Source organism: Colobus angolensis, unplaced genomic scaffold, assembly GCF_000951035.1.
Source record: "Colobus angolensis palliatus isolate OR3802 unplaced genomic scaffold, Cang.pa_1.0 Scaffold163, whole genome shotgun sequence".
In the NCBI taxonomy this organism is placed as follows: domain Eukaryota; kingdom Metazoa; phylum Chordata; class Mammalia; order Primates; family Cercopithecidae; genus Colobus; species Colobus angolensis.
Window position 1 is genome coordinate 7,755,874 of NW_012114744.1, and position 13,311 is coordinate 7,769,184.

Here is a 13,311-nt window from a genome sequence, read left to right on the forward strand (position 1 = left end):
TCATTACAACCACCTCACGTTACAGATGAAATATCTGAGGCTCAGAAAGGAAGTGAGTGCCCTGCTCAAGGCCATAAAGCAAGTTGATGTCTCCAGCAAAGCCTGGCATTTGTACTCTCCTTCTCCTGCTTCTTTAATCCCTCAGCACCAACTCCAGACACATTGCAGATCCAGTACTGACTGCATCAGCAACACGTCCTTAACTTCTCTGTATTTGTTTTATAATGTGTAAAACGGATATAATGATGGTACTTAGCTAATATGGTTTTCATGAGTACTTAAAATTAAAATATATTTAGTACTTTGAACACTTCCTGCACATAGTAGGTGCAATATGTCTAACTATGACAGTGTCTGCTGCCTGCATTTTGTCAGGCCTGCTACAGCTCCCTGTTGACCTATTCTAATAGGAAAAAGAAAGGGTCAAAATGGAATACTGTTTGAAAGAAAAGAAGATCAGAGACTGGAAATTTCATTTATTCTTGCCCCACTAACTATTGTTCTATTTTAATGTGAGAGCTTATGAGGGAAGATGTAGATGAAAAGAGCAAGAGCCATTCTTTATATTGAAATCATTGGCAGAGGCAGACATTCTGAAATAAAAATAAAGCAGGAAGGCTATGAATGCTTAGGATAAAAACTGAAATAAGAAAAATTTTCTTTGATAAACAAAATGGAATTTAGATAGCATGGTATTTCATTAGCTAATCACTGATCACAGAAGAAAAATACATGACCTCAACACAAGCTATCACTTAACCATTAGTGACCAGAACCCAATAAAACGTTCTATATTTCTAATTTTTCAGATCTAGTTATTATGGCACAGTAAGAGTGCCCCAATATGAACTGACATAGATGGCAAATAATTAAAAATAAAGCACGCTTTATCTCACACATGGTGAACATTCTTAATAAAATACCTATAATGGGAAAGAGATGTAATTGTAATTAAGCATGAAGGCAGTGATATCATCATATCCCCCAGGAGACAAGTAAGCAGAACATGTCAAATAAAATAGTATCAGTAAATATTTCAGGAAAGGGCTGGCATTTCATTTTACAACAGATTTCTTAGGTACAGAAGACCAGAACATTCACAGAATTACCCCATGATTCTATTTAAAGCCACAGAGTTGTTACTGATATTACCAGCCTGCTTACCATTTCTTCAACATAAGGGTAAAGCATGTCTCCAAAGCATTCTGTAGCTTCAATTGGGAGCTGTGCTGGCAAATTGTCAATGGAACACATCAGGATCCCCGAGCCTTCAACACTAAGAGAAGCAATGTGGTTTATTCAGAAGCACAAAACATTATTTGTCAGTTCTGACTTTTCCAGATGTCTACTTCGTTATATTTGCTTCATTATCATTTGTAATTTTGTATAAAAATACATGCAAAAATAAACAAAACTTTTCAAACCAAAAGTTTTCCTTCTTCAGCAACCCGTCTCCCATTTAAATATATGTGTGTGTGTGTGTGTGTGTGTATTCAAATTTGCATGGTTTATTTTTTACCTAATCTTAGTATATTTGAGTATATCTCTCCAAATTTTCATAGCTTCATAAAGATGTAAAATATTAAGCATTTTAGAGTAGTATATCTATGTAACTAAGTGATGAATATCATCTAACAACTTTAGCAAACTCACCTGTCATGAATAATATGCTGGTCTGCATCATACATGCAAAAGGGACGCTCTATTGTTGTACACTCAGTCATAAACTCTATAGACCCTCCTGTGTCAGCTGAAATGTCACATATTGCCACTAGTCTGAAAATAACATCAATACTTAGATGAGAGGATGAAATTCTGAAGTCTCCAACAAGACTTAAAAAAAGGAGTTCAGAACAATTTTCAACATGGATCCTAAATATTTTCCAGGCTTTTGGGGTCTTTTTCCTATAGCTCATTCTTCAGGACTCTGCATTGTTCTGTGATACAGAGAATCTTCCCAGTATGAGTTTTAGTCTCCACAAAAAAAAAAAAAGGAAGAAAGAAAAGAAAAGAAAAAAGGAAATAAAAGCAGAACATTGCTTTCCTAGAAAAATCATTAACAGACTAAAGTTAACATAGTTAGCTATCTCTAAATAACTCAGAAAGGTTCAGTTATGCTACCTCCACCCTGCTTAGTACTGTATAGTTTTACATGTGGTTACACAGAAATCTCTAGAATGATGAACAAAAGTCTCAGTCCAGCATTCAAAAGGTTGACTATAATTTTTCTGCCCAATCTCCAACTACCACTTGCATACATGAACCAATGCAGAGCTAGACTGACACATTCAGCACCCTAAATATGCTTTGGTAGCTCCATATTTATTAAGCATCAATCCTTTCACTTGGAATTCTTGTTCTCCTCATTCCTCCCTTTAAGGTTTGCTGAGCTCAATGCTTCTGCTTTCTTCTAAACCCCAGTGATGTTGTTGCTCCTAGCATTCCCTTGGCATTTACTTGATGCCAGTTACATGCCTAGAAAAGCAAACATATCTTTTACTCTTCCACAAATATTTAGTCATTAATTCATTCAATATTTAATAATTATTTCAATGCCTATTATATATCAGGCAACATACTAGGTGCTTATGGCCAAGAGAAACAGACCCCCTATCCTTAAGGAGATTAAGTTCTAGGAAGAGGGAGAAAAATCATAAACACGAGAAAACAAATGAGGAATTTCAAAACCAAAAACAGAGTAACAGACTAGAGATAGAGATGAGAATGGAGGAGTAAGAGAAGACTTCTCTGAGGAAATAGTTTCAGAGTGGCATGGGGCATCACAGAAGGCAAAAGAAGAGTGTTTCAACAACTGGGGATGGGCTGAGCATGGTGGCTCATACCTATAATCCCAGCACCTTGGGAGGCCAAGGCAGGAGGTCTGCTTGGGACCCAGAGATTTAGACCAGCCTGGGAAACATAACAAGACCCCATCTCTGAAAATAAATACATACAATACAATTTTTTTAAAAAGAAGAAAGGATGGTTAACAGTGTCGACTACTGCCAAGAGGTCAAGAAAGATAAGGCAGAAAAGTAGTCATTAGAAATCAAGTCCTGTGATATGTGGGGACATTACATTCTTTGATCCTCTAATAATGGAAGCAGCTGGTCAAAACTACCATTGTTGCTGAAGTAGAGTCCTTACTTGTGTGGTAATGAAGGGCAGCCTTCCACACCAGCAGCTGAGAACTTGCCTGGAGCCAGGAGACTCTGAGCATCTTGGCGGGTTAGGAGGCGAGGAGTGTTTTGTTCCCAGTAGATTCCATTAATTAAGCAAGTTGTATAGGGTGCAATCTGTAATGCAAGTTCCAGGTTTAAGAAAATAGAAAAATAACCTATTTTAATATAGTATACTAAAAGAGAGCTATCAGGAAAGTCTATGAGAAATAATTAAATGTAACTTCTAATTGATTTTCTTATTGTCCATGTCAGTGTCCATCTTTTGAGGCAAAGATAATAAATAGCCACCCAGATTTCAGTGTAGAATTACCCCATGACAGAGCAATATATGACTATAAATACATTATTGGCTGAGCCCAGTGGCCACGTCTGTAATCCCAGCACTTTGGGAGGCCGAGGTGGGCGGATCACGAGGTCAGGAGATCGAGATCATCCCGGTTAACATGGTGAAACCCCGTCTCTACTAAAAATACAAAAAATTAGCCGGGCATGGTGGCGGGCACCTGTAGTCCTAGCTACTCAGGAGGCTGAGGCAGGAGAATGAGGTGAACCCAGAAGGCGGAGCTTGCAGTGAGCTGAGATTGCGCCCCTGAACTCCAGCCTGGGAGACAGAGAGACTTCATCTCAAAAAAAAAAAAAAAAAAAAATTCATTATTACGTTCATTCTATAATGTATTGCATGCCAAAGAAAAACGAAAGAACAAAAAACAAAATAAAACAAACCAAAACAAACAAAAAACAGTGGACCTAAAATTATATTTCCAGCTCTACTAGCGGTAGGGTATGACCTAAATCATGCTACCTCAACTTCCCTGGGCTCTATTTTTCTTACCTGCCAGATGGGGATAATACACACCTCATTCCTCAAAGGAATGCTGTGAAGATTAAATTGGATAACATCTGTAAGCTCTATGGAGCAATATGCTACATACATGCATACATGGCAACTAGGTCAGTATCAGTTTTAGGATGCGTCCAATCACCAATACTTCTGTGATTGGGGAAATGAAAAGGAATAAAGATTTCTTAGATTCAAAATTTTTCAGTTTGAAACTACGTTCATAATTTTTCTTCTTCAAACATCTCAAGCAGAAGGTAAGAGTTCTCTCTAACATGCCCTGCATGATATAAGGACTAAACTTCATACCAGAATCTGAAAATGCTATGTTGGTCAAACATATTTAAAATTATTTAAAGCATTCTTTTTCACAATAAATGCATGCCTTTTTTGTTTGATCTATTTTTTGGTTTGTTAGTTTATCTGGGGGAAGATTGTCACATGGCCGATGACTATAGAACACACAAATATATTTTATTTCTTTTAAGATAAAGCCAGTGTGTCCCATCGAAGGATTTGACTTGTAAGTATAATAGCTTTTTCTTTTTTTTTTGAGACGGAGTCTCGCTGTGTCGCACAGGCTGGAGTGCAGTGGCGCGCTCACTGCAAGCTCCGCCTCCCGGGTTCACGCCATTCTCCCGCCTCAGCCTCCGAGTAGCTGGGACTACAGGCGCCCGCCACCTCGCCCGGCTACTTTTTTGTATTTTTAGTAGAGACGGGGTTTCACCGTGTTAACCAGGATGGTCTCGATCTCCTGACCTCGTGAACCACCCGTCTCGGCCTCCCAAAGTGCTGGGATTACGGGCTTGAGCCACCGCGCCCGGCTTTTTCTTACAGTGGGGATGGTCTGCACTTACGTAGGCACACTATTTCGCCCTCACCCCTGTAAACAATGGCACGCATTTCAGGATTGCTGTTTGCGATTATGGTTGTAATTTGTGGCCGTGTTGAGACCAAACGTCATAGGCATTGTGCTCTGCCCACAGTGCTAACTAGTCCAGGATAGACATAGAAAACAGTAACCCACAGGAAATGGCTTAGAGCTATTGGTCACATGCAGACCTGAAGCAGAAATGGAGACAGTGAAACAAAGAGTATATCCACAGAAACCACCAAAAGCACGAAGCAAGACTACTCCAAATATCCCTAAAAGATGATAGCTCCAAAGGCCAACTCATGGTACCCAAAGGACTCACAACAGGAAAACCGAAAGCCAATGTACAATTTATAATTTCTCTCCTTGAAAATTGCCTACCTACACTGTATCATAAGCAACCAACTTAAAAGCTGAACATGATACTCACATCAATATTAAAACGACTTATGTAGCGCTCAGGATGTTTGTCATACTCTGCAGGATCATACACACCATCTGTTTTCCTGACAAGATGATGATGACGACTTAACACCGTCCCATAGACTTTTCTGAGGTCTTGCAAAGGAGAAAGAAATTAGTAAAGTGGGTGACAAATAATGAAAATTTATGGTGATAAAATATAACACAGACTGTTAAAAACATTAAAAGTTAGTCATCCCCTGTCCCTTACCTCCAGTTTGGGAAACTTCTTTTAATTCATGGGGCTCCACATATTCACAAGGTAGCTCATTAAAGATTGCTTGGGCTCCCTACAAATAACACATGAGTAAAAATCCAAACATCAATAGAAAAAGAACCAACATGGTTTTCTGCAAGGATCTGATCATTTTCCCAACAATTATACAGCTCCACTTGCCTTCCCTACAACCCGGACTGCAACACAGAAATATAGATGAGCTGCTTACAACAAGCCTACTAGCTAGTTTTCATTCCTGTTTGAACAGCACACTTAAAGGGGCTTTAATTTTTTTCTTTTTTACTTAAGCTACTCAGAGTATCAATAAGAGTGTTTAGAAATGAGGGCAAAAATATTTCCATTTATTTTAGATCCATTGCAGAAATTATTTCAAATGGGGAAACTATATTCCCTACAAAAGAAATAATCGGATGCTTACCTCACAATATAATATGAATGATATCCTATTTGTAAAATATTTTCTTTGAAGAAGGAATTATTTTACAATTACAAGTTTCTATAGGCGGTTACAAACACATTCTTAAAACCACCAGAGAAGGAAGAAATTATGAATTCCAGTCTTAAATGAATTTTCCTAACATCTTTTTGCAAAACTCCAAGTAGTCTTAAAAAATGGACATCCTGAGGTCACTTTCAAACTTATGGACATTTTGGTGATAGAGGTAAAACAGATCACCCTCAGAACAGACCTTTACACTATTAACAATGAATTATCTTATTTATTTATTTATTTATGTTATTTTACTTTATTTTATTTTGAGATGCAGTCTCGCTCTGTCACCCAGGCTGGAGTGCAGTAGTGCAATCTCGGCTCACTGCAAACTTTGCCTCCCGGGTTCAAGCGATTCTCCTGCCTCAGCCTCTTTAGTAGCTGGGATTATGGATGTGCGCCACCAGGCCTGGCTAATTTTTGTATTTTTGGTGTAGACGGTGTTTTACCATATTGGCCAGGTTGGCCTCAAACTCCTGACCTCAGGTGATCCGCCTGCCTCAGCCTCCCAAAGTACTGGGATTATAGGCGTGAGCCACCACGCCTGGCCAAATTATCTTTTAAAAAAGGAAAAAGAAAGGAAGAAAAAGTATTCCAAGACTCAGATAGCTAGCAATAAACTAAAAACTGTGTGTATGTATGTGTGTATAGATATACACACATATACACTTACATATACACACACGCACACACACACATATATATACACACACACATACATATACACACACACACATATTTGGATCATTACTACTTTTCACTATGAGAAAAATACGTTGGTAAGAAAAGTGCCAAAAAAAGAATCTTCATTCAGTCCATTTGAAATACCCACAAAATGCCTGCCCACATCATTTGGGTTAGTTTCACAGTTTTGGATTGTTTTACAAAAGGAAGTCAGGTAAAACTTACCTTAGAAACATTACCAGTTCCTGTGAACACAAATGTTAAGGGACCTATTGACTTAGGCATCAAACCCAAAGATATTTCATAGCCAGCATCACGAACAGCTTGCACAGCCTGACTGCTATTCCTGTAGTTATGAGCCATGCCAATGTGCTAAAAACAAACATACACAACTCAAGTTAGTCCATCAGCTCAGCGTTTTTTTATTCTTAAGGTGTGAGATGTGTTTTCAAAAAAATAAGCAAAATAAACATCTCTCACCATAAAAGGTGTGTGATGTCCCAAAGCAAGGAGCCTTAAACCCATTCCATGTAAAATGTTGATCATCCCTGTTACAAAATCAGACCAATAGAAAGACTGTTAGTTGGGAAGAATTTAAGCTGTTCTCTCTGCCCGTTCTCCAACCTGTGTGGTGCCCTGCAGAAGCACAGATCACAGCATCTCAGATTTAGAAGAGGCCTCAGTAGATCTTATCCATCCTCTCAACTTTCTGCCATCAAATGCACTAACCCAAATGCATCCCCACCTATTCCTTCCACCTTCAATCCTGATAAAATAGGATGAATGTTCCTCTTCTTATCTAAGGCTAATCTCTCCACATTGGCTCCGGATCCCACCCCTTCCTGCCTCCCAAGGAATTTATTACTGAGTTACTCTCTTCACTATGCTTCCCTATTGCTTCATTCTTATAAGCATTTAAACATGTTCCTATGTCTCCCATACCAAAAGCAAATGAACAAACAAAAACAGTCACCGTTAGCCCTAAGGCTCCCATCATCTATTTATTGACCTAAATAGCTAAACGCAGTGGACACATTGTAGATCAGGTCAGAAGTACTCGGCAATGCAGACCTCTTCTTTGTTGAAACAAAGAGTGCCCCTCAGCATCCCAACTTGAAATTTTTAATTCTACCTTTCTGTAGGATCCTCTTCCTGTGGCAACTCCTTTTATATTATTCACCCTCAGGATTATGTCCTGGGCTCTATTCTCTTCCATATCTACATTTGTCCCTTAGGAAATCTCATCTAGTCCTAAATTTCAAGTACTATCTATATACAGATGACTTCAAGTCTCTCTCTCCAAAATAGATCTTTCTTTTGATTTCAAAACTTAGCCAGCCACCTTCTTATGTCTGTCTCAATTTGAATGTTCTTCAGAAAGCGAAAATTCAGCATGCCTGTAGCAAAGACCTCAGCATCGATTCTTTCCTTATTCTTTTTAGGAAAGAACTTTCCATGCTCCTCCATTCCCCGTCCTCACCCTGGACACACATCCCTACCAAATTTTCTTTTATCATTTTTCAAAAGTCAACTTATAAAGAAATAGTTTATATACAACATAATGCACCCATTTAAAATGTATAGTTTGGTAACTGTTAACAAATACACACATCCGTGTTATTACCACCATGATCAAGACACAGAGTATTTCACCAACTCCTGGTCTCCACAACTACTGATCTTTCTCTCTGTATAGATTAGGCACTTCTAAACTTACATATAAATGAAATTTTAAGCAGTAGCCTCTCAGTGTATGCAGGCAGTTGGTTCTAAGACCCCTGTATATGTCAAAATCTGGGCATAATCAAGTCCCACAGTCAGTCCTGTGACACCTGCCTGTATGAAAAGTGCCCCCCCCCCCGTAAAGGTGGATTTTGCATCCAGTGAATATAAGCGGACTCATGCAGTTCAAACTCATGTTGTTCAAGGGTCAATTGTACTCTTTTACAATGTGTCGGCTTTCACTCAGCACCATGTTTTTGAGATTCATACATATTTTGTGTATATCAGTATAGTCTTTTATTGCTGAAGAATTGCCCATTTCCATTTCAGTTGATTTCTCTGCTCATCATTTGGGTTGTTTCCAGGCTATTATAAATGGAGTTGCTGTAAAAAAATTCTTTGTATAAAATATTGTATTTCTCTTAATAAATGCCTATTAGTGGAATTTATTTTGTACCTTGATACTTAAGTTTTCAATTTCTTCTTGAGCTGATTTTGGTAATTTGTACTTTTTGAAAATTTATCTAGTTCATGAGGGTTGCCAAATTCATTGACCTATTCATAATAGTCCTTTATCATCTTAATATTTGTAAGATATAGTGATGACCTCCTTGTATTCCTTCTTAGTAAATACAGTCTTCTCTCTTTTTCTGTCAGTCTACCTAAATGTTAATCAATTTTACTGATATTTTTCAGAGAACCAGGTTTTGGTTTCATTGATTTTCTCTATTCTTTTCCTGTTTTAGTTTCATTTATTTTCCCTGTATGTTTATTATTTTTTTTCTACTTGCTTTTGATTTAATTTATCTGATTTTCTAACTTCTTAGAGTGGAAGCACAAATTATTAATTTAAAAACTGTCTTCTCTAATAAAAGAATTAAATGCTGTAAATTTCTTTCTAATTGCTACTTTATACCCCACACATTTTGATAAGCTATACTTTAAATTTTTATTCTATTAAAAAATCTTCTAATTTTCCTGTGATTTTTTCTTAACCAATCAGTTATTCAAAATTACATTGAATATCTCCCAAATTTTTGGAAATTTTCCAAATATCTTTCTATAAAATCTTCTAGGTCAATTCTATTACAATCAGAATACATACTGTATGATTTCAAACTTTTAAATTTATCAAAAATTGTTTTGTGACTCACTGTATAGGCTATCTAGGAGTTTTTAGGCCATTAATGTAACTATTGATATAGCTAAATTTAAAGCTATCATGTTGCTGTTTGTTTTCTTGTTTCATTTGTACTTTTTTAAATGCCATTTTTCTTGTATTTTTGCTTGAACTGTGATTTCTTAGTATGAAATTTTACTCCCATTATTGGCTTATTAGTTTTAGAGCCTTGTTTTATTTTTAGTGATTTTTCTAGGTTACCATATGCATCTTTATCTTATTATAGTCAACTATCAAGTAATATTATACTACTTCAAGGATAATAAAAGAACCTTATAAAAGTATGGTTCTATTCCTCTTCACCTGTCCATCACTATTGGTGGCATAAGTTTTATTTTTACCTGTGCTATGAATATCACAATACATTGTTTTGTTTGAAACTATCAATTATCTTTTAAATACTTTTTTGTTTTTTGAGACAGTTAACTCACTTTGTCACCCAGGCTGGAGTGTAGTGGCATGAACACAGTTCACTGCAGCCTCAACCTCCCAGACTCAAGCAATCCTCCCACCTCAGCCTCCCAAGCAGCTGGGACGACAGGCACGCACCACCAAGCCCAGCTACCCCTCCATGTTTTTGTAGAGATGGGACTTCACCATGTTGCCCAGGCTGGTCTCAAACTCCTAAGTTCAAGCAATCAGCCTGCCCTGGACTCCCAGAGTGCTGAGATTACTGGCATGAGTGACTGTGTCCAGACATAAAGAAAAGTTTTTAAATAAGATATGATTTTTTTATGTTTGTTTATATTCTACCATTTGTAGCGTTCTTTATTTCTCTAATTTAATCCATGTTTTCAACTGACTTCATTTTCCTTCTGCTTGAGAAATTTTTTAAATACTTCTATGCCAGTGAATTTTATCAGCTTTCATTTGATCAGAAAAGCTGTGTTTAATCTTCATTTTCTAGAAAGATGTCCAGGAAGATATTGAAAAGGTCTTGTCTTTGGAAAGATATTGTAATATGCATAAAATTATAATTTGGTTTGTTTTCTTTCAGCACTTTAAAGATATTGCTCCATTTTCTGCTAGCTTAAACTGTTACTGATTAGAAGTTTGATGTTTATCTTAGTTTTTCTATGTATATGGTTCCTTTTTCTCATTATTTTTAATTTTTTTTTTTTTTTTTGAGACGGAGTCTCGCTCTGTTGCCCAGGCTGGAGTGCAGTGGCCGGACCTCAGCTCACTGCAAGCTCCGCCTCCCGGGTTTACGCCATTCTCCTGCCTCAGCCTCCCGAGTAGCTGGGACTACAGGTGGCTGCCACCTCGCCCGGCTAGTTTTTTGTAATTTTTTTTAGTAGAGACGGGGTTTCACCATGTTAGCCAGGATGGTCTCGATCTCCTGACCTCGTGATCCGCCCGTCTCGGCCTCCCAAAGTGCTGGGATTACAGGCTGGAGCCACCGCGCCCGGCCTATTTTTAATGTTTTTATCATTGTTCTTTAGCAAGACAATTATGATGGTTCTACTGTCATTTTCTTTGCAATTTTTTATTTCTGTTTTTGACTTGGGGTTTATTGAACTTCACTTATCTGTATACTTATAATTTTTATCAAGATATGGGAATGTTCTAGTCATTATTTCTTTCCTTTCTTCCTTCCTCATTGCAGTAGAAATTAAATAAAATGAAACATAAAAAGAGAAAAAGACTGAGGGAAAAAGCAGAATTTAAGTGACAGGTGGTGATCAAATGGTCTAAGATGTGTGTAATTGGAGTCCCAGAAGAAAGAGAGGAAGGTGAAAGGAAAACAAGACTTAAGAGAATCAATGTAATCCACAAACATTTGCCTATTAGAACAAAGCCCAATGCTACTGAAAGGAAAACAACACAATCTGACAATAAACAATGTAAAATGAAAAATGTCTCGCATTCAGTAAAAAATTATGAATTTTGCAATGGAACATTAACCTGGAGATAACCAACAATAGAAACAAACCCAGAAACAAGAAATGACAGAGATACTGGTCAATGTGCTCAAGGATTAAATGAACACACAAACAAAATGAGGAGTAGAGGAAATCAATCTATCTACCATGTATCTATCAATCAATAGACACTACAGAAGAAAATCTATATATGCTCTTGAATCGTCTGCTTATGTATAGATTCTCCTTTGTGGTGACTATTGGTTGATAGATGGATGGACTGATTTCCTCTATTTCTCTCCTCATTTTGTTTATGTTTTCATTTAAAACTTGAATATACTGAATATTTATTATAGCTGTTTTAATCTACTTGTCTGCTAATTGCATCTCTCTCAAAATAGACATTAGTCTCATTTTTAAGCTTTTATAGGAATGAATTTAGAGTAGGCTTTATTAAGAGCTGGTTTAGCCACACACATCAGGGCTTCCCTGAAAGCCTTATATATTCAGTGAAGTCTCTCTACTCTGGCTGATGGGACAAACTCTGAGAACAGTTTTCCATACAGTTCTCTGGCAATTGTTCTTTTCCACAAATTGTTCCTAAGCTAGTCTCACGAATTTTCATCCTCCACTCAGCAAGACCCCTAAGCATATTTCTGGAACACTATTTCTGCATAGCTCCCTACTCTTTGGTACCATGTGTTGTCAATTCCAGCCAACTCAGGCTCCCCAACTCCTATCTCCTCAGTTCAGTGAGTTCACCAGGCTTTGTGTCACTTTTTTATATTCATACCATCTGAAAATTTCTCCAGACAGAAAGCCAGGGTAAACACAGAACTCACTCATCTATTTTCCATCTATCAAGGATCACAAGTCTGTACTGCCTGTTGTCCAATGTCTGCTAACATTGTTTTCTATATCTCATCCAATTTTTCTAGTTGGTTAATGACAGGATAGTAAGTCTGAACTCAGTTAATCCTTCATGAATGGAGAGCACATAGTTTTCACAGCAGACACAGTTGCCCAGCTATAGATTACATTTCTCAGTCAAGTCTGATCAATGGGTATAAGTAGAAATAATATGTTCAGATTCTGGGTCACATCCTTAGAAAGGAAGCTAATTGCCTCTACTTCCTTTCTCCCCTTTCTACTGACTGGAAAATAGCAACCTGAGGGTCACCTTAAAAATGAAAGTCAAGTGTTGACAATAGCAAAGCTTTCCTCTCATTCCACCATCCCTTGATTTCTCACTCCTGGACTTCCAGCTTATGTAAGCTCTGTTTTGTGGAGTCTCCATTATAGCAATTTAGTTTGTAATCTATTAATATATTGTCCTATACAGAACTCATTTACTGTCTTCCCCCAAATTCTTCCTCCATTCCTGTGGGTACTGAAAGAACTGAATCACTGTCCGAGTTGGTGACCTGTATGTCATCATTAAAGTGTCTCCCTCACTGCCCTCACACCTACATCCAATGTATGTCATCATTAAAGTGTCTCCCTCACTGCCCTCACACCTACATCCAATCAGTCACCACATCCTGTGAATTCCACCTTCTAAATACTTATAAGAACCACATATAGTTCTCTCCAAATACACTCTAATTATACTGAACTTATTTCTAGTCCTCAAAACTATTATTTTTCCCTCTTCACTTTAAGCTTTGCACACTTGTACTGTCCTCCCTTACTTCCTTGAATAGTTTTTCATCATTCTTCAGATCTCATCTTCAAAGGCACTTTTTAAAAGAACGTTTTTGCAACAGCCAAGTTCAAATA

At 37.4% G+C, this 13,311-nt stretch overlaps 1 protein-coding gene across 1 annotated transcript in view; it reads right to left on the reverse strand.

Moving 5' to 3' along the window:
• Positions 1-13,311, reverse strand: part of AASS (aminoadipate-semialdehyde synthase) — a 68,541-nt gene that overhangs the window by 36,362 nt on the left and 18,868 nt on the right. The window contains exons 5-11 of the mRNA XM_011937423.1: positions 7,249-7,316; positions 6,994-7,140; positions 5,568-5,646; positions 5,325-5,452; positions 3,148-3,296; positions 1,654-1,776; positions 1,165-1,276 (exon numbers count right to left, since the gene is read on the reverse strand). Coding sequence (XP_011792813.1) covers positions 1,165-1,276; positions 1,654-1,776; positions 3,148-3,296; positions 5,325-5,452; positions 5,568-5,646; positions 6,994-7,140; positions 7,249-7,316 — 806 coding nt within the window. The remainder of the gene's footprint in view (positions 1-1,164; positions 1,277-1,653; positions 1,777-3,147; positions 3,297-5,324; positions 5,453-5,567; positions 5,647-6,993; positions 7,141-7,248; positions 7,317-13,311) is intronic.